At 50.7% G+C, this 20,525-nt stretch overlaps 1 protein-coding gene across 2 annotated transcripts in view; it reads right to left on the bottom strand.

Annotated features, from left to right (window-relative positions):
* Positions 1 to 2,347: 2,347 nt before the first annotated feature.
* The window catches only part of Arfgap3 (ADP ribosylation factor GTPase activating protein 3), a 49,922-nt gene continuing 31,744 nt past the window's right edge, over positions 2,348 to 20,525 (bottom strand). Inside the window, exons 9-16 of one of the 2 annotated variants that reach the window (XM_050129637.1) lie at positions 20,015 to 20,154; positions 14,379 to 14,507; positions 13,527 to 13,649; positions 10,595 to 10,729; positions 9,745 to 9,868; positions 8,750 to 8,840; positions 5,057 to 5,178; positions 2,348 to 3,352 (exon numbers count right to left, since the gene is read on the bottom strand). In XM_050129637.1, the coding sequence (XP_049985594.1) occupies positions 3,335 to 3,352; positions 5,057 to 5,178; positions 8,750 to 8,840; positions 9,745 to 9,868; positions 10,595 to 10,729; positions 13,527 to 13,649; positions 14,379 to 14,507; positions 20,015 to 20,154 (882 nt within the window). In that variant the 3' untranslated portion in view covers positions 2,348 to 3,334. The remainder of the gene's footprint in view (positions 3,353 to 5,056; positions 5,179 to 8,749; positions 8,841 to 9,744; positions 9,869 to 10,594; positions 10,730 to 13,526; positions 13,650 to 14,378; positions 14,508 to 20,014; positions 20,155 to 20,525) is intronic. The other variant, XM_050129645.1, reaches the window with a different exon arrangement.

The following is a 20,525-nucleotide window of genomic DNA, read 5'->3' as shown; positions in this document are numbered from 1 at the left end:
CTCATGTAGCCCATACCCTCAAATGAACTATGTAGTGGAGGAAGACCCCGAGCTTCTGGTCCTCCTGGCTGCACCCTGTAGTGCTGGGATCATGGGATTTCAGGCGTGCACCACCAATGCCCAATTTATATTGTGCTAGGGGTCAAACCCAGGGCCTTGTACACGCTAGGCAAGTACTTTACCAACTGAGCCACTTTCTCTCCCCCCCCCCCCCGAACACAAAGCTTAACTGATTTAGCACCAAGTAAGTACTCGACACATGGGAGTGATGGTCTCCACCTTTGCTGGACCTTACTGGGTGGGTTCAAGCCCATAGTCACTGCCTGTCCTTCCGCACTTGAAGATCTTCTCATCTGGCTGTGGGGTGCCTCCTCGCTGGACTGTCTACCCCTTCTGAGGCTGGTCCTTCTTTCTGTAGCTGCTTCCTCTTCGTTTGACCTCTGGCTTGTTTTGGTGGGTTCCAGCTCTGGGCAGTCCCAGTCTGTCCTTGAAAGCCAGCTCTACCCGGATAGCTCACGGGTGCCCCTGCAACTTGGCCCTCCTCTGAGCTCCGGACATAGGCAGACACATCTGTAAGCCAGAACCCTACATTTCTTGCCCTGGCTCTTCCACCAGGTAACCACTCATACCTAGCAAGCCCTTAACTTCTTCACGACCTATTTATACTTTCCAGCAAACTCCTTCACCCTTACCGGGATCCAGACACAGCTCCCTACCTCCCAGCCCCATTCCCAGGCACTACAGACTCTCTCTTCTCCCCTGGACCATAACCACTCAGAGAAGCAGCAGCATTGGATATGGCAAGCTGAGGGCCCATAGTGACAGTCACGAGTTCTGGGTGCCCATACAAGTAGGGACTTTCCAGATGAGGGCCGCTGGAGGCAGAAAGAAGAGCCGGAGTCCTATTGCGTGCAGGGGCTCCTCAGCTGAGGTTTGTTTTCAGTGGCCAGGGGTGTGGCTTAGTTGGATGTGACTCACCTGGGGGTGGGAAGTCATATTGGGTGCAGGGACTGGAAAGGCCTCAGAGCCCAGGCTCAGCCCCAGGCCCGGTTCAACTAGGCCAGACCCATCCTTTCTGGACAATGCCCCCCATGTCACCCCAGCTGCCTCAGTAGGACCGGCACAGATGTGAGGCACAGGGAACCAGAGAAGAGTCATCTGGATGTCCTTTCAACAGTCTGTGCTGGGTCTGCAGCGGGTGTCACAGCCACCGAGTTCCCAGTGAGCGAGGCAGAGGGCTGGGTAGGACACGGGAACCACATACAATTGGGACAAACGGGGACTGAGGCGCAGAAGAGCCCATAGCCCGTGTCTCTATCACTGGACACAGTGCGAACACAGGCTCTGGGCCCTTCTGTCTTTTCTGGCCTCACACACAGCAGGCAAGTCCTCTGCTGCTGGGCCACGTTCCCATTTTACTTTTTGAGATTTTTTTTTTTTTTAAAACATCTTTGGGTGTTTTGCCTGTGTACTGTGTGTGCCAAAACCAAAAGAGGGTGTGGGATCCCTTGGAACTGCAGCCACCAGCTGGGTACTAGGAATTGAACCCAAGTCTTCTGAGTACTCTTAACCCTTGAGCTTCTCTCCAGTTGCTGCCCCCTCCCCGCAAAAAAGAAAAGATCCAAAATGGGTTTCACTCAGCCAGCATGAACAACCAGCTTTTGGTAGCAGCAATGAAACCTTATACTGCACAGCCACGCCCCCTTCCCCCAGCAGACCTCAGACAGGGCCTCTGGATGGGCAGTGGACTTGTCTGCACAGCATGGCACCCAGCCCTGAGTCCTCATTGAATTACTGGAAACACTGACTACATGGATTCAGAAGACACCCAAGCAAGCCTGCTGCCCAGTGAGGAGGCCCCAGATCGGGGAGCAGATGAGAAGAGCAAGTTGCCCCCCCCCCCCCCGTGGGCTGTCAGTGTTTGATGTTCCGCATGAATGTTCAGAAGATGAGCAGCTGCCGTGTTCCTCACGGACGGGTGGTCATGGGGCATCCCTGACAAAGACGGGCTGAGTTCTCAGTGCTCAGAATGTTCAAAGCCCTGGCTCCCTTCCCAAGACTGAACCAATAAAGAGAAAAGGGGGTAACACACCAGCAGCACCCCTTCCTTCCCTGCATGTCAGTAATCAAGGCCTCTGGGAAAACATACCGAGGGTACCCTGACCCTGTCATGACAACCCACAGTAAGAGCACGTGCCCATGTGTGGAAGCCCCCTCCCCTCCCAGAGGCACCCACCTGCCAGCCCCACCCATAACACAGGAGTGATGGGGGCCAGAGTCACCCACATCTAGTTTCCCGTGAGTCATTGCAAAGGCTCTGGTGAAAGACAACACAGGCAACAGGGTCTGCTGTGCTGTCCGTTATATTTAGAAGTCTACAAATTGGATCTTTTAAGAAAGATTCACAAAATAATCATCTGAAATCACATTTTGGTTCATCAAATTTCAAATATATTTTACTGTGCTGAACAATATATTCTGGTGCTGTCTAAAACACAGCCAAACGACTATCGATTTACATTTATCCTGTAGCTTTTGGAACATCAAGGTCAAGATAAAAAATATTAACAAAATCACCCAATTATAATTACCATTCCCCGAATCTGAGCTGATCCTGAAGTCACATGGCCGCCTCGGGTGATTTCTAGGTGTACTGGGAGCCCTTAGTTGGCCCTGCAACACCTGTCACCACGTCACAATGAGCTCCCTTGGCACTGTGGAAGCTCGGGCTTGTTATAAAGAACTGATTGGGGATCGTTTTCAAGTGTAGAGAATGTACAAAATAATTTACAAAGTGACAGATGGCTTTAGGTGTTGTTTGAAATCTCCTCGCTGTGTGAGGGACACAGGAAGCGATCTGTCAGTGAGAGGCCGGGCACTTCTGGTCTGGTTTTTGTTGTCTGCGCCTTTGCAGAGGGAAGCATGTGCTGTGGCTTTATTTCTCTGGCCTATCCAGCACCAGCTAGCTCTGGCAGCCCTGAGCCCACAGTCCGTGGAGACTCTCAGGTGCTCCAGGGAAGGTTCCCAGTTCAGGGAGCAGTGGGAGGAGCCCGCAGCTCAGGCTCCCGGCTCTTAGAACTGAAGATTCCACAAAGATAAAGCAAGGATGTGCTCAACTGACACAAAGAGCTACGCTAAACCAGAAATGAAAGCAGAGCTCACTACATAGAAATGGGGGTGCCTCAAAGGAAAGACGCGCACTCCGAGTGTGCAGGCACCTCGCCAACCAGCAGGACTTGCCTGCACAGCAGCTGGGGCTTCGGTGCAGCCAGATGTGGTCCCAGGTCCGTCTGAAGTGGAGTTTTACCAGGTTAGGTACAGCCTGGCACCAGGATTAAGAGCCGTAGCGATCCTAGAGAGAACCAGACCAACATTTACTCCACTACACTGCATCTGTCTCCTCCTGTGCATGTACCCATGGCCGTTGTTGCGGGCACCCAGCTCCTGGCACAGAGAGCAGATGAGGGTTGGCAGCACGGCTTCAGCGTCTCTATGGCAGGAGGTGAGTGGGGTTTGGAGACCTGCCTGGATTACACCTTAAGTGAGCTGCCCAAGCAAAGTCTAGAGCTCCAGGCTGTACTAAGGATTGCAAGGCAGGGGCCAGCACTGAGGGACTGTCTCAAGTCTGAAACCTCGATTTTGGTCCCTGTGCATCTTACAGAGGTTTAGTCTTTGCTCTGTTTCATCACTTAAGTGCAGGACAGGAGTGGGAGTACTCTAAAAACAGGATGATCACCCACAAAGCAGGGACAGTGACGGCCAGGAGGACTGGGGCCAGGGGGAAGGAGAGCCCCAAGCCTCTGCAGCCTTAGGCTTGTTCCATGGAGGGCTTTCCTCACGTTTCCACCGAAGCCACAGCAGTGTCTGTCTGCAGACTAAGAGCCTCCATGGACACAGAAGGGGCAGCGTCGACCCGGTCTACTCCTCCGGGCCACACCTCACCCAACAGGATGCTTCCAAATGACTGCACTTCCCAAGCCATTCACAAGCTTAGAGAAGTCCTCCCTGTCCTAACAAACAGGCTCCGCCTTTTCCTTACTGTATATTAGGTGAATTAAGTCCAACACAGAAAGATAATATTTTCACAGATATATAAAAGTATGTATGTGTAAAGTAGAAGCAAAACTGTCCAGGGGACTAAGAGGACCGATTTGGGAGGGCACAAGCGAAGGGCAGAGGTATGGAGGAAATTCTATACATTATGAAAACGTCCTTAGGTAACCGGGAAGCAGAGTATAGAGTAATACAAATAAAACTCAAAAAGAGAGCGAACAGTGCAATGTCCAGTGTGTGGAACAAGCAAATTAGATAAGCATATTTTCACCCCACAGCTAGCGGCTTCTGGAGAATTTGTAGTTCCAGAGAGCCACGCAGAACATGCCACTGAGGAATGGAGAACACACAGTCACACGGCAATAGGACTCCTTCTTCATTTAGAAAGATACGCAGCCACAGGTAGTGGTGGCGCATGCCTCCAATCCCGGCACTTGGGAAGCAGAGGCAGGTGGATCTCTGTGAGTTAGAGGGCAGCCTGGGCTACAGAGTGAGTTCTAGGCCAGCCAGGACTTCATAGTCTAAAACTAAAACAAAACAGCAGAATCCCAGAACACGGAGACGGTGGATGGTTTTCAGCTTAGGAATCCTCTCTTCTGTGGGGCTGGGAGATGGCCCAGCAGTTTATAGTGAGTGTTGATCTTGCAGGAGATTGAGTTTAATTCTGGCACCCACATGGCAGCTCATAACCATCTGTAACTACAGTTCTGGGGACCTAATCCCTTCTGTATGGCCAGGCATGATACACAGTACATGCAGGTAAAACATGCAGACCTATAAAATAAAATAATCTAATTTTTAAAAAAAGAATTCTTCATTCTAAACTCACAACTGGGGAATTATATGAATCCCAGTAAGAACTTAGAAAATGCTGCCTGAGGCAGGGTCTCAGCCCAGGCAGGTCTGGAACTCGAGATCTTTCTGTCTCAGGGTAGTCTGCAGCACAGCTTCGCGCTCACAGCTACAGCCTAGTTCCCTGGGAGCCTTGCGGAGCGCCACTCACCTGAATGGATGTCATGACTCCATTGGCAAAGACAGAGAGTTTTCCAGCAACGGATCGCACGCCTTGCTTGAACTGCGCCATGTCTGGGGCGTTGGGCAGCACGTTCGAGAGGTTGTAGTTTCCTGCACACAGAGAGATGCCAGCTTGCCCCTCTTCTAAGGACATGTGTAGCTCTGTGAACCCACTCTGTCTCTGCTGTCACCTCCCGAGCTACGGCTGTGTCCACAACGATGACCACACAGTGGGGCAGGGCTCAGAGGGCAGTACTGGTTCCACCACGGCACTCTGTCCAGTGGCTCTCAAGGCTCCGATGGAATCAGACACATGCTAGCCAGCAGTGGCCATGGGGAACTGGAGGTGCTGGGGAGGCCTGTGGCTCCTGTGCTGGAGCAGGCACGCTCCAGGTGTGGAGGATATCGCATTCATTCATTCTCCAGATGTTCGATCATTCATTCAGCACACCTGTGACAAGGGCTTTGTCAAGTGCCAAGGGCACAGAAAAGAGCAGATGGGTCCTGCTGTAGTCAGGTCACCAGGTACCTCATTCCTGCTGTGGGTGAGTTACAAGCATGGGGAGGCCTGCACAGTCCCCACAGGCCCAGGACAGCTGGCCGGAGGGAGAACTGAGGAGGCAGGAGCCAGGCTGCAAGCTGGTGACTAGGTGTGAGTGCAGGGTACCAGCCCGCGAGCAAGGGCTCAGCAGTGTGCCGGCTGCTTTGGCAGAGAAGAGGCCAGTGGGCAGCAAGGATGAATGACAGACACAACACACGCAGAAAGGTCTGGGTCATGGGAGCAGCTCCAGACAGAAGAACATGGGGATACCCAGAACTCAGGGCTCTGCCCTCTCACCCTCCAGCGGAGTCATGGATCTTCTTTAATGAGCTATTTATGGACCAAATTCTCAGAATTGGAGACAAATCAAGAGAAAAGTCTAAGATTTTAAGAATAATGAATCTAACAAGGATCAAAACACTTGGCCAGCTACTTCTCTGAGGCAGGCACTGTAGACACTTTGCTGACACCAGAGGTCACTAAGTGGAAGTAGACTCTGGGTCTCAGGGCAGTGTTGCCTGATGGATGTGGGTAACAACTAAGCAGGCAAAGCCTGAGAGCCCACTGGGTCTGGGTTTGTAGGCCTGCATGCCTGTGTAGGCTGACTCAATGGGTGTGGAGCTTAGGAGTCACAGGCGACATTCCCCTGGAACCATCAGTCTGTTCTTGAAAGGGACACTGAGGGGGCTGGAGAGATGGCTCCATGGATACAGTATTCCTCAAGTGTGAGGACAGCGTTCAGACCCCCAGAACCCACACGAATGTGAGAGGTATGGCAGCCCACCAGCAATCCCAGTACTTGAAGGGTGGAGACAGGATTCCCCTGAGCAAGCTGCTGGTTAGACTAGTCCAATCTGTGAGCTCTGGCTTCGGTTAAGAAACCCTGACTCATAGAATAGAGCAGAGAGTGATGTGGGACTATTAGTCCCATCCTCCACAAACATGCATGCATGAGCAAGGACATGCGTATACACACACACACACACACACGTATACACACAGAGGCATGCACATATATACAGGTGTCTGTGTATAGATGCACACATGCATGCATGCTAAAAACACCAAGGAATAAGCTGTGCCCTGAGCTTTTTTCTAACATGGCTATCATATACCTCCCTCTACTCTGGCATCTGTGGTCCTAAGTGCCCCATCCCTTCTCAGATGGCCCAGTCCACATACTCACTGGCCCTGCTCATAGAAGTGGCCACAGGCCTTGATGTGACGGGATAGCTTTAATACCCACACATGCTTCTCACTCAACCCTTCCATCTTCTCTAGCAGGGATCAGCCCTGAGTACCACCCCATCAGGATCTATCGCACAGGAGGTGCATGGACCAGCAGCTCTAGATTGCTTTATCTGATACATGGGAGTGATCAGGATGAGCCAACAGGATCCCTTCTAACACTCGCCTAGGCTCTTTGCTGAAGCGCACGCCAAAGAATGAATCCTTGGTAAGGCTGTCCAGCCAGCTCAGGGCGGTGGCTGCAGGTGTCGTGAGGGGAGTGGTGGTGGGGTTTCAGATGGGCTCAGTAGCAGGGAGAGGAGCAAGCTCTGCTCAAAGCACACCACCAGCCTTAGTTAGGGGGTGGCCTGACATCCTAGGGAGCAATTCACAAAGGCCCTCCCCAAAGCTGCTGCTATGGCCCCACTGTCAGAGTTCAGGGGCCCTCTGTTTGGTGGTGGGGCAGGAGGCAAGCTTGAGCCGGCCATGCTCAATGTGAAGGGCGGAAGGGTGTGTTCGCTTCAAAGAGCTTTCTTCTCTTTTTCTCTTGTGTGTGTTTAAACAAACAATCATGTTCAGAGTAAATGTTCCAAGAAATTAAATTAAAAAAGCATGGGGCTATTTCAACAACCTGGGTCTTGGGGCTGGTTCCGAGATGACTAGCCAACACGAACAGAGTAGGGGTGCGGCCTTTGTGCTAGGGGTGTGTCACATCACAACAGGAAGCCCTGACAAAGGCCAGGATGTGAAGGTCAGACGTGAAAAGGCAGCAGACTGCTGGCTAAAGACTTGCTGGGCAGTGGCTGACCAACAACAGTCCCTGCCTGCAGTCAGGAAGGATGGGCACAGGCGCCATGGTCCAGCCTAGCCCCGTCAGGCAGCAGACCTACAAGGCTGGCCCACCAGGCTCTCTGCACACTGCTGCCTACCTGCCGGCCACTGCACCAGCACACTCCAGCCTAGAACGGCTCTCCTCACTTAAGCAGGCAAGCTGGCAGTGCCACTGTATCTGAGGCCATAATGACTACACATGCCCGAACCTCTACACAGAAGGTTCCAGGCAGTTGAGATGAACCCTACACCTTCTCTGTTGAAGCCGCATCCACTCCAATGTCTCAAAGGCAGTGTGGCTGCCAAGATGGTCACCCCACACAAACACCCGGGCCTTCTGTAGGCCAAAGCCAGTCTGGTTGTGAAATAAATGATGCAAACCAGCACGCAGAGACCTCAGCCTGCAGCACTGGCTGCAGAGACCCCTTCTTGGTTCTTCTCCTGAAATGACCTCAGAGGCTGCTGTCATTTCACTCTCCCCTGTGGCCTGGTGGAGGCTGTGTAGGTGCTCACGCAGGCAGGCCTTCTGGGACAGCGAGTGCACAGGTAAAAGTGGGAGGCATTTCTCTGGGTGGGCAGTGAAGGGCCTGCTCTGGGGCTCACATCTGGGCACATGGTTAGACTCCAGCCCTAGGATGACCAGACACCTCATGCAGGATGTAGAGGGGCAGCAGAGACAGGCTCTTCCTCCCCACCCACTCCTCAGTGCCTGTGTATCCTGAGGGCTGAGGGGCCTGAGGTGACTCCTGGGTGCAGTACCCCAAGTGGTTGGTACCTTACACAGTATCTCAGGTGCAACTCCTCCACAGGCAGGAGATGGAGGCTAACAATGACCCCAGCTAGTGAGTGGCGGGCACCTCGCAGGAGCCCCCCCTCCTGTATTCACAATGTTCTGGATACCAAACTGCCAGGTGACAAGGGTGCTATGGCATAAACTTCATGATGTGGTCTCCTCTCATGGGACCCTGGAAGGACAGCGTCAGCTCTCACTGCTCACACGGGGCAAAGGTGATGGGGCATGGGATCCTGGCAAGGGAAAGGCCCTATGGAATCGCACATGCTGGGATCCCCATGACCCCTCACCTGCTGGCTGTTTCCTCTGTTCATCAAAAAGATCTGCGGAGCTTATGGAGGAACTGGTAGAGAGCCTCTCCAGCCGTGCTCGGGTCTCAAACTAGACAGAAAAAGGCAGAGTAAGAGAACTGGAATGAGTCTGCTCCCCTTGGCTACCTCCTGTGTCACTCCCAGCCAGGCCCTGGAGGTGGAATAAAGGTGTGCTCTGCAGTGGAGTGGGTCACGGCAGCGCAGGGCAGCATTCCACATCACTGTCAGTGAGGTCAGGATGAGGGGCAGCCAGAGCTCAGTACTGCTCTCAGCCACCCTAGGAAACCCCTCAGTGCTGGGCACACCGCTTAGCCCATCAACTTCAAGTCCTTCAAATTTGTGTGTGTTCAAGCGTGCACGTGTGTGTGTGTGTGTGTGTGGTACCGGGGATAGAACCTAGGGCTTTGAGTATGCCAGGCAGGCATACTTGCAGGAGGGAGTGTACCCCAGCCCATTAACACATTTAAAGTAAACGAAGCAGAAGAGCTGGAGGCCCCTCTGGCAATGAGGCCTCTAAGAGACAAACCAGCATGCCCGAGTTCTAGCCCCACCAGCCCCTCTGCACTTGAGCACTAGAGGGAAGTGGGCTTGGCCCCAGCTTAGCCAGACTCCTGGATGACTGTGTTCATTTCTGAGGCAGGTGACAGCTGGCTAATGAAGCTGTCGCCCACAAACATTTCCAGGCTCCATTTAACTATGTTAAACTGATCAAAAGCAATTACTGCTACATAAAAACCTGAATTTACTCAAAAGCTACTGACTGATGGCCACTCTCCCCAGAGAGGCAGAAGAGCAATGAGACGGGGTTCCTGACTCCACAGCTGCCCAGGGTGCTCAGGCAGACCTGGGCTCTGGTCCTGGCTTCAGCATTATTGTCTGGGGGCCTCTTCTCCCTCAGCAGCCCACCCTCTCATGGTCCCCACAGCTTTTTTCCTGGTTCTCGGGGCTCCTGTGGGAGCTTTCTGCACCCTTACATCTGCCTGGGCTTGTCTTCCAAAGTACATGTCTGAGGAAATGGCCTTCACGTTGCCAAACTTCTTCTGGGCTTCATCTGTGTTGTCAACAGGCTCGTAGTCTGGCTTCCTGCGAGTGCTAGGCCTAGAGGGAGAAACAGCCAGGGTTGGTCACACCAAGGGCGGTGAAGCAAGCCCAGTTCACACTTCAACTTATGTGGAGTCTCCCATCTTAACTGTGTTAGCCGATGCCGCCCACACTGTGACTGCGCAGGACAACACTGGCCATCAACAGAGTGTAACGCATGGGGTAACAGGACATCCGATTACGGGGCAACCTTGAGCTACACGTGTAAGGTTCCTTGGTGTGGACAGTAAATGATGGGCTCCTGCTTCAACAGGAGAGCTGTGGAGGCGGAGGCCAGGCTACCTCAGTCAGGTGACCTCTCCAGTCAGGTTGACTGCCGAGTTCATAGATCAGGCAAGGCCAGTTTTACTGAATGACTAGTCCACGTGGGAAGATCCAAAAAGAGAATAGCAGGGGCCAGGGCTGAGGACAGAGCAAGGGACTTGGCAGCAGCAGAATGTCCTGGGCCTTGTTCTTAGTGGTCACTACATGACTGTGTGCTAGTCAAGACTATGAAAACATGGGGGAAGGTGACTCATTCACAAGCCAGGTCACCCTGACACATGGACTGAGACTCCCCCAAGGAACCGGCCCTCACACCTGCTTTCTAACAGCCACAGATGTTTCCGGCATGTGCCCCCAACACACAGCCGCTTCCTAAAGCAGCATAGGACACTCGTGGCACATATATCAGCCCCTGGTCCTATGAGAGAAGCCCCTGGCTGCCCAGCCTGCAGCTCCCACCTGTCTGAAGAACTGGCGCTTTGCACGGCAGGCTCGAGGTCTCTGCTGCTGTCCTTCTTCCAGTAGGAATCGGCACTGTCATCCCAGCTAGAAAAGGAGCTGCCTCTTATCTCCATGGAGTCATCAAAGTACCTGCTACAACAAGAGGAGAGTGTGACTAAGGAGTGCTTAAGGATGCTCACTCCTTTTGGGTCTCTTGCTTTTGGGTATGGGGAACTGACTTCCCTGCCCAGTCATGTGCTGAGATGAAGGGCAGACATGACACGAGAGGTGGCAATGAACACGAGCTGACTGAGTTGTCCATTTCCAAGGTCCTCCCAGCAGCTGCGCTCCTGCTGACCCCACTCTCGGAAGGCTTCAAGGAAGAGGGGTCCCTCTGTTGTAGCCTCAGGCTGCTGACACTGCCATTCCCTCGGACAGTTGTGATGCCATAGGGTCCAGAGGCTGGTTGACCCCTCAGAAGAACGTGGCGGGGTGGGGGGAGTGTCAGCACTAGATGGGGAGGGGCTGGGGCACTCAGGTTTTTCTCAACAATGGCACTCAGTGTTCTGGAGATGGCCACTCCGAGACACGAACATTCTTCATCTATGTGAGTGAAAACCTTATCTGGACTGGAGGGGCACTGGGTGCCTTTAAATTGCAAAACAAGATGTCACCTGCGTGGGTGCCCTGAGAAGTCCATACATTGGTCTTCCCAAGTCTTCACTCGTCCACGAGAACCTCTCTATGTGCTGGCACTCTGTAGGGGACACCTAGTCACTCACAGGCAACACTCTATGCCAGCCAGCCTGCACAGCCATCAGGCCCATGCCAGGACTCAGCAGCTCTCCCCATCGCTGACCTTCACCCAGCGTGGGCTTTGATTTCTGGGTCCATTTTTTTTTTCAGAAGCTTTTCCTTCATGCTGGTCCTCACACTGCACCTTCCTCCCCTCTGAACACATTGCTACAGGTCCCCAGGAAAAGCCTCTAGCAGCTAGCACGCTGTCTTGTCACCAGTCACGCCCCCCACCAAAGGCCATTTGGACTCCATGGGGCTCAGCAAAAAGTCCAGTTTCATTATTCTGAATGTGGTATTATAACAATGCATCATTTATAATCAGGAAATAATGGAATCCACTATAAAATATGTCCCCTTGCTTAACAGAAACAGCACTCTTCCATAATTCATAATATGCAAGTTCTAATGGCTGATGAATAATTTGGAAGCAGTAAAAGCACTCTGTGGCACTGCCATGCTGGCTTTCAGAGTGTGTTCACTTCATCTCTGGTGCCAAATCAGCCAATGCAATCCTGCTCTGTCCCTGTGACCATCAAGTGAACTAGAGCGATGCTTCTGTCCCTAAATAACCTGCAGGTCACCATCTGCATGGCACCCAAATCTCTCTGCTCTACATCCAAACACCTAGCTTTCAAACTGAAACTGGTCCCCGGCACAGCGGCCTTTGGGGCTGACCCTTCTAATTGAGAGAAGATGCTGGAGGCTCCAAGGCACACATAAGCCCCCCACGAGTTCTTCCATGACCTGAGGCTGTGGGGATGGGAAAGGTCCCACTCAGCAGGCGACCTTATCCAGAACCCTTTCTCTCACCAACACTGCTACCCAAGCTTGGAAGTGGGGCTCCATGAAAGTGAGTCTGTCTCTTCCTACCACCCTCCATGGGCATTATGACCCTCGCCCGGCCCTCCTTAAACCGTGTGTGAAATGGCCTGACATGTCCAGGTTTAGACACAATCCTGAATTTCTCTCGTGTCAGTTGTATTTCGGTTTTCTCAAATGCACAGTATGGGCAGACCTAAGCATGCTGCTGAAGTCAGAGGCAGGTAGGGAGCAGGCAGCCTCTGACAATGCCAGCAAGCTATGAAAACTCTCTCTAAAATACTGGGACTCAGATAACTCAGAGCTGTGCTTAGAAACAAAGAAAGAGCTATTTGCACGACTCCTTACCTGGGAGCTTGTATAGGAAAGTCAGTGATTTCATAGTTACTCTAGATAACAACCTACGTCTGTTCTACTACGACATCCATGTCTGCGGCCACGTGACACCAGGAAGCCTTTGTGACCATGGCAGCACCGTCACTGACAGATGTGTCCCTTCCCCACCAACTCCAGAAGTGAAAGGGTCCTTGGTGTGGTTAAAGCAGCTGCCCACCTGGCCACTCGCTGAGCCGCATGTCTCTGGACAAGTCCCGAGACTACAGTAGGCAAGCCACAGTGCCTCAGCGTTTCCTATGGATCCGCAAGGCAGGCACCACCAGGAGACTTCACACAAATGAGGAGGCTGTGGCAGGGAGCATCTTAATAACCCGGCCACTGCTATGCGATTCATATGCGGCACAGTCAGCCTTCAACCTAGGCTGCTCGGTTTCTGCACCTACGTGTCAAAGCCACCCCAAGTTCCTGTGAAGACAGCTTCTGGGCGGCCCTAACAAGGTGACATATTCCAGATGACACTTGTCCTCACCACATTCAGCCTTACGCCAGTCTCATGTTTTGCCTCAGCAGACAGTAGACACAAAAGGACAGAAGCAGGCTGTCCTAGTACCATCGGATCCCCTCAGAGAACAGCCATGGCTTTCCCGAATAAATCCATCTGCAAATGCTATCTCCTCCCAGACTCTGTGGGAGCTTTCAGAAGGCAGTGTTTCAACAGAAGCCACTGAAGGTTTGGGTATGCTCCAGCCCTTGCCTTTCTCCACTCCTCACAGTACAGAAACATCTCCTCCACCTCTGACTTTAATCTTCAGTTGCTGACTGTAGCAACAAACATTTTCCTGGTTGTAAGCACTGCCCCTCACTGCTTCCCTGCCCTCTGGTCCTATGCACAGACTCGCATCAGCCAGAGCTTTCAAACGGTGCCAGGCACTGATGTGTACTGGTTCCTAAGGACAACCCCTAATGCACCCTTGGCTGCGGCCAGGCTGAGACCCACCTGGGGCTGGAGGTGAAGTACGACTCGTCTGGGTCCTCCTGGTACTTCCTCCTTGGCTTTGCCAGTGTGGGCGACTCCTGCTCGATGGTCTGCATGTCTGAAGTCACGGAATGGGAGATGCCACTTGAGGAGACAAAATAAAATAGGAAGTATTACATCACTGGCTTCCTAAAGGCTTGTGTCTTACTGAACAAAAAAATGCTGTAAGCTGTACTCTGAACAAACATAAGCTCATCAGAAGGGCTGGGAAACCCAATGTGAGCTTTGGAAGCTAGAGGGCATTTGAAGGGCAGGACTGGGAAGAAGACAGCCACATGCATGGGGTGTGCCCAAGACATCCACTCCAGTGCACACTTCGTGGAAACTCGGGCCCATTTCCTTCTCTTCAAGAACCATGTGCGCCATCTGTCATCACATCCCCTCCCCGCCCCATCTCATAGCCTAGGTTAGTCTTGAACTTGCTATATAGCCGAGGCTGGCCTTGAAATTCCTGATCTTTCTGCCTCTACCTCCTAAGTGCTAGGACTGGAGGCGCACACCGCTATACTTAGCTTTACCCTAAAGCTAGTCTGTACTTGTTGTTTTGAGACAGACATGGACTCTTGTAGCTCAGAATGACCTTGAGTGAACCCCCAATCTTGGTTTCTATGGTGCTGGGGATCCAACCTAGGGTTTTGTGCACATACTACCCATGAAGCTCCAGCCAGAGCCATAATATACTAAATACCAAAGCAAAGCCACACAACCAGGAAAGGAAGAGCACCAGGGAAATGGTCTGAGGTTGAAATGAGCCCCTAGAGCCCTTTGCCGTGAGCAAACTGCATTGGGCTGACCTGGCCAAGCAGACCGTACCTCCTGCAGCTCCCAAAGCCCATGCCTAGCCTCTCGGCTTCCACCTTCTTCTGGCCTCTCAGGTTCGAGTTTTCATCTTTCTTCATGTGAATTTCGAGATCCTTGTAGGCCAAGCGTAGTGATGAGACCCTGTTGGGAAAGCACACGCTCGTGAGGTCAGCTTTCAACCACAACTAACATTAAAATCCCGGGCAGACTGCACACAAGAAAGCCCCCTTGAGCTTCAGCATCTCCGTCCTTCTCTAGTTAGCACACTTGCAGATGCTGTACCAGCTCAGGACTTTCTGGCTCTCCTTCCGCTTGTGGGGTAGCATGGTGAGTTCCTTGGTTACTTCCCACACAGGGTCCTCCCTTTGACTGACATATGATTACACTTCCCTGGGACACATCAGCACATGTGGTTGGTAAACTTGTCTGTGTCATTTAAGATGAAACTATGATCACTTTAGGTGATCTGACGCCCTCTTCTGACCTCTGCAGGCCCCTGCAAAAACATGCTAACTCCCACAAGCAAAGAGACATCATATATGCAATTAATTTAATTAAAAAGATGAAAATATATCTAGAATTGATTTCATAAATATATAAATCATTAGCTGTATTTCAAATAATTTCCTCTAGTGTCTCCTTATGTATCATTCTGAGAACATTTAAAATGGAGACCCAGTCACTATCTCTAGCTTTAAAACCATTTTATTGTTACTATATGCATACATGTTGTATGTGGGGTGGGGGACATGTATATGGTGTGTGTGTGAGGGAGGGGATACAATCTATGGAGTCAGTTCTCCCACCGTGGGTTCTGGAGATTGAACTCAGGTCACCTGCTGGGCCATCCCATGTGTCCCAGCCATACCCTGATTTCTATTAAAGAAGGCATCACTGGGCCTGGAAGGTGTGTGCACATTGCCCTTGCTCCCAGGCTTCCACAAGCTCAAGCTGGTCATACAGAAAGCTATGCCCCAGCAGCGGGAACGGGAGTTTGTATCAAAGAGTGACAGTGTCATGAGAAATGACATGCCTACCATCTGCTTCCCAACGCCCTGGACAGAGCCAGGGACCCCTCAGCAGCGAGCATCAGAACCCTGTGCAAAGTGACTCCTGTGCTGTGGCAAGGAATAAATACGCCAGGGAAACTCTACTCCTGTTCTTGTTCTTTCCTTCTTGAGACAAGACATGGGGATTTCTTGGGTCGGCCCTGATCTGACAGGTGTCTTTTTCTTTAGCTGTCTTATATTGTCTTCCTAAGCAAACATGGTAAAATGTCAGGTTTCTTTAGAGTCACTACCTGACAAACTGGGGCAGCAGGTCCCCTGGAGAAGAATGGAAAACTAGGAAGATCATAGGAGGGACTCTTAGTGACTGACAAGGGACTCTCCTTGCTCACAAGCATGTGCTCTCCACGGTGATGGCTGGGCTGTAGGATGCACAGAAGCCAACCGGGTAGCCAGCCAGGATGAGGCACTGCCGAGGCCATTAGCTTCACAGTGTGACAGGGTATGGCATGCTGACACCTCCACTGATCCCTGATCTGTAGGTATTCACACTCACTAGAAATGTCAGCGTCCAGGATCTCACCCTCACTCTCCCCTAGTGAACACAGAGCTCAGACAGGGGTGAAATCGGTTTGCATAGAAGGGACAGGTGGTCAGTCACATGAGGTCCTGGAGAAAGGCAACAAAGCTATCAAACTGGGTTCCCAAGAAAATCATTCTTTCCCTCCCCACCAGACACCTCTGCACAGAGGCTTTCTGCATGCCTGGGAAACGCTCTGCTCACACGCTGTGCGATATCTGCACACTGTGGAGACTTGTCGCTATGACTGGTGTAATAACTGATACTAAGTGTCTATGTTCTTATTTGTGGCTGCTGGCCATGATGGGAAAGTACTACTACACCCTCAAGCTGCAAGCTAAGCCCTCTTCAATGTGTTTTCAATGTATCCTAAAGTCAGACACATGGAAGGTGGGTATAGCCAGCATCCCATGTATCCCATGCTAGTCTCTCTGTGTCCTGCTTCTCCAGCTTCCTGATCACACAAAGGAGGGCGTGGGCGCATCCCGCAGCTCTTGTCTCACCAGGCTTTTGAGTTTACTTCAAGCCCTGGCAGCAAAGGCAGAGCCACTTCCCAACAGCTGCACTAACCTGCCTCTGCCCTGGTCAGAAAGCAATGAAAAGAGAATTCAAGTCTTCCACTTCACTCCTGTCATAGAGAAAGTCTGTCTACACAGGTCAGTGCTGCCCCTGGCATTCTGAGAGCTCAACAGGAAAAAAATCTCAAACCATCCACGCTTAGTCTCTGAGTTTCACTCAGCAAACCAACATCAGAACAAACAGAAACAAGTCACACTGCTAAGCACCTGCTGTGTGCCAGTGGCACTAACTGAACTCCTACTGTGCTCCAGGTACTCTTGTAAGGATTTCAATAAATGTCATCTAAACTGTACCTTGAAAGAACCTCACAAATCAGGGTCATTTGTTTTGCCCGTTATTCAGTGGACTACAATTCTAGCTAAAGCAGATAAAAAGATAAGAGATCCCACAGAAGATGGTCCACACAGAAACAAGCACCATAGAAGAGAGTCAAGACAGAAACAGGACATTACAAAAGATGGTCTGCACAGAAATAAGACATGACAGGAGACAGCCCACACAGAAACAATCATAGAAGACAGCCCATTCAGAAACAGAATACTACAGGAGACAATCCACAGAACACCACAGAAGACAGTCCACACAAAACCAGGACATCACAGGAGATAGTCCACACAGAAGCAAGCACCACAGAAGACAGCTCACACAGAAAAAAGACTCCACAGAATATACTCCACACAGAACAATCACCATCAAAGATAGTCCACGCAAAACCAGGACATCATAGGAGACAGTCCACACAGAAGCAAGCACCGCAGAAGACAGTCCACATAGACACAGGACATCACAGAAGACAGTCCACACAGAAACGATCACTGCAGAGGACAGTCCACACAAAACCAAGACTCCACAGGAAACAGTCCACACAGAAACAAGACTCCACAGAAGACAGTCCACACAGAAACAAAACATCACAGGAGACAGTCCACACAGAAACAAGCAGCACAGAAAATGGTCCACACAGAAACAAGATTCCAAAGAAGATACTTTTCACAGAAACAAGACATCACAGGAGACGGTCCACACAGAAACAAGTACCACAGAAGACAGTCCACACAGAAGCAAGCACCGCAGAAGACAGTCCACATAGAAACAGAACATCACAGAAGACAGTTCACACAGAAACAATCACTGCAGAGGACAGTCCACACAAAACCAAGACTCCACAGAAGACAGTCCACACAGAAACAGGACTCCATAGAAGACACTTCCCACAGAGACAAAACATCATAGAACACAGTCTGCACAGAAACAAAACATCACAGGAGACAATCCACAAAGAAACAACCACCAGAGAAGACAGTCCACACAAAAAGAAGATCTCAAAAGATACATTCCACACAGAAACAAGTACCACAGAGGACAGTCCACAGAGAAACAAGAGTCCACAGAAGAGAGTCCACACAAGAACAAGACTCTATAGAAGATACTCCACACAGAAACAATCACCACAGAAGATAGTCCACAGAGAAATAACCACCATAGAAGACAGTCCACACAAAAAGAGGATCTCACGAGAGACAGTCCACACAGAAACAAGTACCACAGAGGACAGTCCACAGAGAAACAAGACTCCAAAGAAGAGAGTCCACACAAGAACAAGACTCTACAGAAGACACACCATACAAAAACAATCACCACAGAAGATAGTCCACAGAGAAACAGAACACTACAGAAGACAGTCCACACAAAAACAGAACATTACAGAAGATACTTTACACAGAAACAAGACATCACAGGAAACAGTCCACACAGAAACAATTACCACAGAAGACAGTCCACACAGAAACAGAACATCACAGGAGTCAGTTTACACAGAAACAAGATTCCACAGGAGACAGTTCATACAGAAACAAGCTCCACAGAAGACAGTCTACTCAAGAACGAGACTCCCCAGAAAACAATCCACACAAAAACGAGACTCCACAGAAGACAGTTCACAGAGAAACAAGACTCTTCAGAAGACAGTCTACACAGAAAAAAGACTCCCTAGAAGGCAGTCCAGACAAAAACATGGCTCTATAGGAGATACTCCATACAGAAACAAGTACAACAGAAGACAGTCCACACAGAAACAAGACTCCCTGGAAGATAGCTCATATAAATGAGACAAATGAGACTCCATGGAAGACAGTCCACACAGATACAAGCACCACAGAAGATGGTTCGCACCAAAAAAAAAAAAAAAAAAAAACCCAGACTCCACAGAGGACGACAATCCACACAGAAACAAGACTCTTTGGAAGACAGTCTGTATATAAACGAGACTTCGCAGAAGAAGGTCCACACAAAAACAGGACTCCACAGAAAGAAGACTCTTTGGAAGACAGTTTACATATAAATGAGACTTCACAGGAGATGGTCCATACAGCTCCCCAGCCAGGGGGGGAAGACTCACCTGGTGTGACAACTTAAGTTGATCCCTGAGCTCCCTATTCCTGCCATGTTGTTCTCTGACCTCCACACATGTAGTGACTGTGTATATGTGCGCGCGCACACACACAAACATACATTAAAAAACAAAACTAAGCTAAAACCCAGGGCCCTGCTGTCTTTTCCTCTGCACTGATAGTACCTGCTCTCCCTTCTTGGCCTCTAACTCTGATCTGCTTGTTAGACATCTCCTATGGGGAGAATCACTCTGTGTAGTTTTGTGTGTGCTTTCTTTCTTTGGGTAAACTTTCAATGTGCATCCAGGTATTCATTCTTTTCCTAGCTATCAGATCACACTGTGAGGACACACATCCCTTATTCAGGAGACACATCAGTTTCCTTCTACTCTGCTGTGGGGGCGCATGCTCTGTGAATGCTCTCGTATACTCCAGGCAAGTGCTCTTCAACTGAGCTACAGCCCGAGCCTCAGTTGCTTTCCCATTGCTACCAACAGCCTTACAATGCTTGTGTCCTACCAGCATTCCCGACAGTCTGTCTGTCCTGGGGACAGACTACAGACCCTCACGCATGCTAAGTGGGTACTGGGCCACTAGCCCAGTAGTTTTCAACTGTCTTAATGCTGCAACCCTTTAATATAGTTTCTCATGTTGTAGTGACCCCCAACCATACAACTATTTTCATTGCTACTTCACAACTATAATTTGGCTACTATTGTGAGTTATATGTAAATATCTTATTTCCCAATGGTCTTGGGTGAGTCCTGTGAATGGGTTGTTTGACCCCAAAGGGTTCGTGCCCCACAGGCTGAGAACCTCTGCTCTAGCCTGTCTTTCTGTTGTAGTTGCCTTCCTGGATAACAACTGGCATCTTCCTGATACTGTGCCCCATCTACCATTCCTGCACATGGCTCCCCCAGGGTCCACTGCTGCTTCCCAGAGCCATCAGTCCTGAACCTTCCAACACACATGCCAACACAAACTTTCATGAAACTATACCCTGAATAGCACACTCACCAAAAATACAGGGTATCTGGAAAACAAACCAAGTTAAAAGTCAAAGCATAGACGGCAGAAGCAAAGGAAGCTCACATGGACTCCTCTTTCGGTGCACTCCTGGCCAGGCCTTCCTGCTCCCTCCTCTTATCCACGGCCTGTGCTTGCTTCTCAATCTCAGTGAAGGATGCGTTCGTCAGTTTCTGGGCTCCCAAGCTTCCTTTTTTGGCTCCAAGCTGCAATATACGTAAGATTTTATTCTACCTAGAGTTAAAACCTATAGCTGCAGCAATACACTCTGAGGCCTGTGACCTGCCAGGACTGTGACAAGCATTTCCTTCTCCTGCTTAGTCTCCTCAGTGAGGCTGGCAGTCTCCTTACCCCACACAGATGATGACACTGAATGAAATACATGGGATCCATGGGAATCAACGCAGTATCCAGGACTGCCGAGCGAGATGGAGCTAGCATGGGTATAGGAGAAGAGGGGGAGTATGGGTGCTCCCACCCCAACCCTTGCCTGCAAGAATGACTCCCTTACTGCAGGCATCGCTGTAAGGGAGAATTCTTCACAAAGCCACCCTCTGGTCCTCACAGGCGGCTCTAC

Source organism: Alexandromys fortis, unplaced genomic scaffold, assembly GCF_014885135.2.
Source record: "Alexandromys fortis isolate MF-2015 unplaced genomic scaffold, M_Fortis_MF-2015_v1.1 scaffold_28, whole genome shotgun sequence".
Taxonomy (NCBI): domain Eukaryota; kingdom Metazoa; phylum Chordata; class Mammalia; order Rodentia; family Cricetidae; genus Alexandromys; species Alexandromys fortis.
This window is presented reverse-complemented; position numbering and strand designations above follow the sequence as displayed.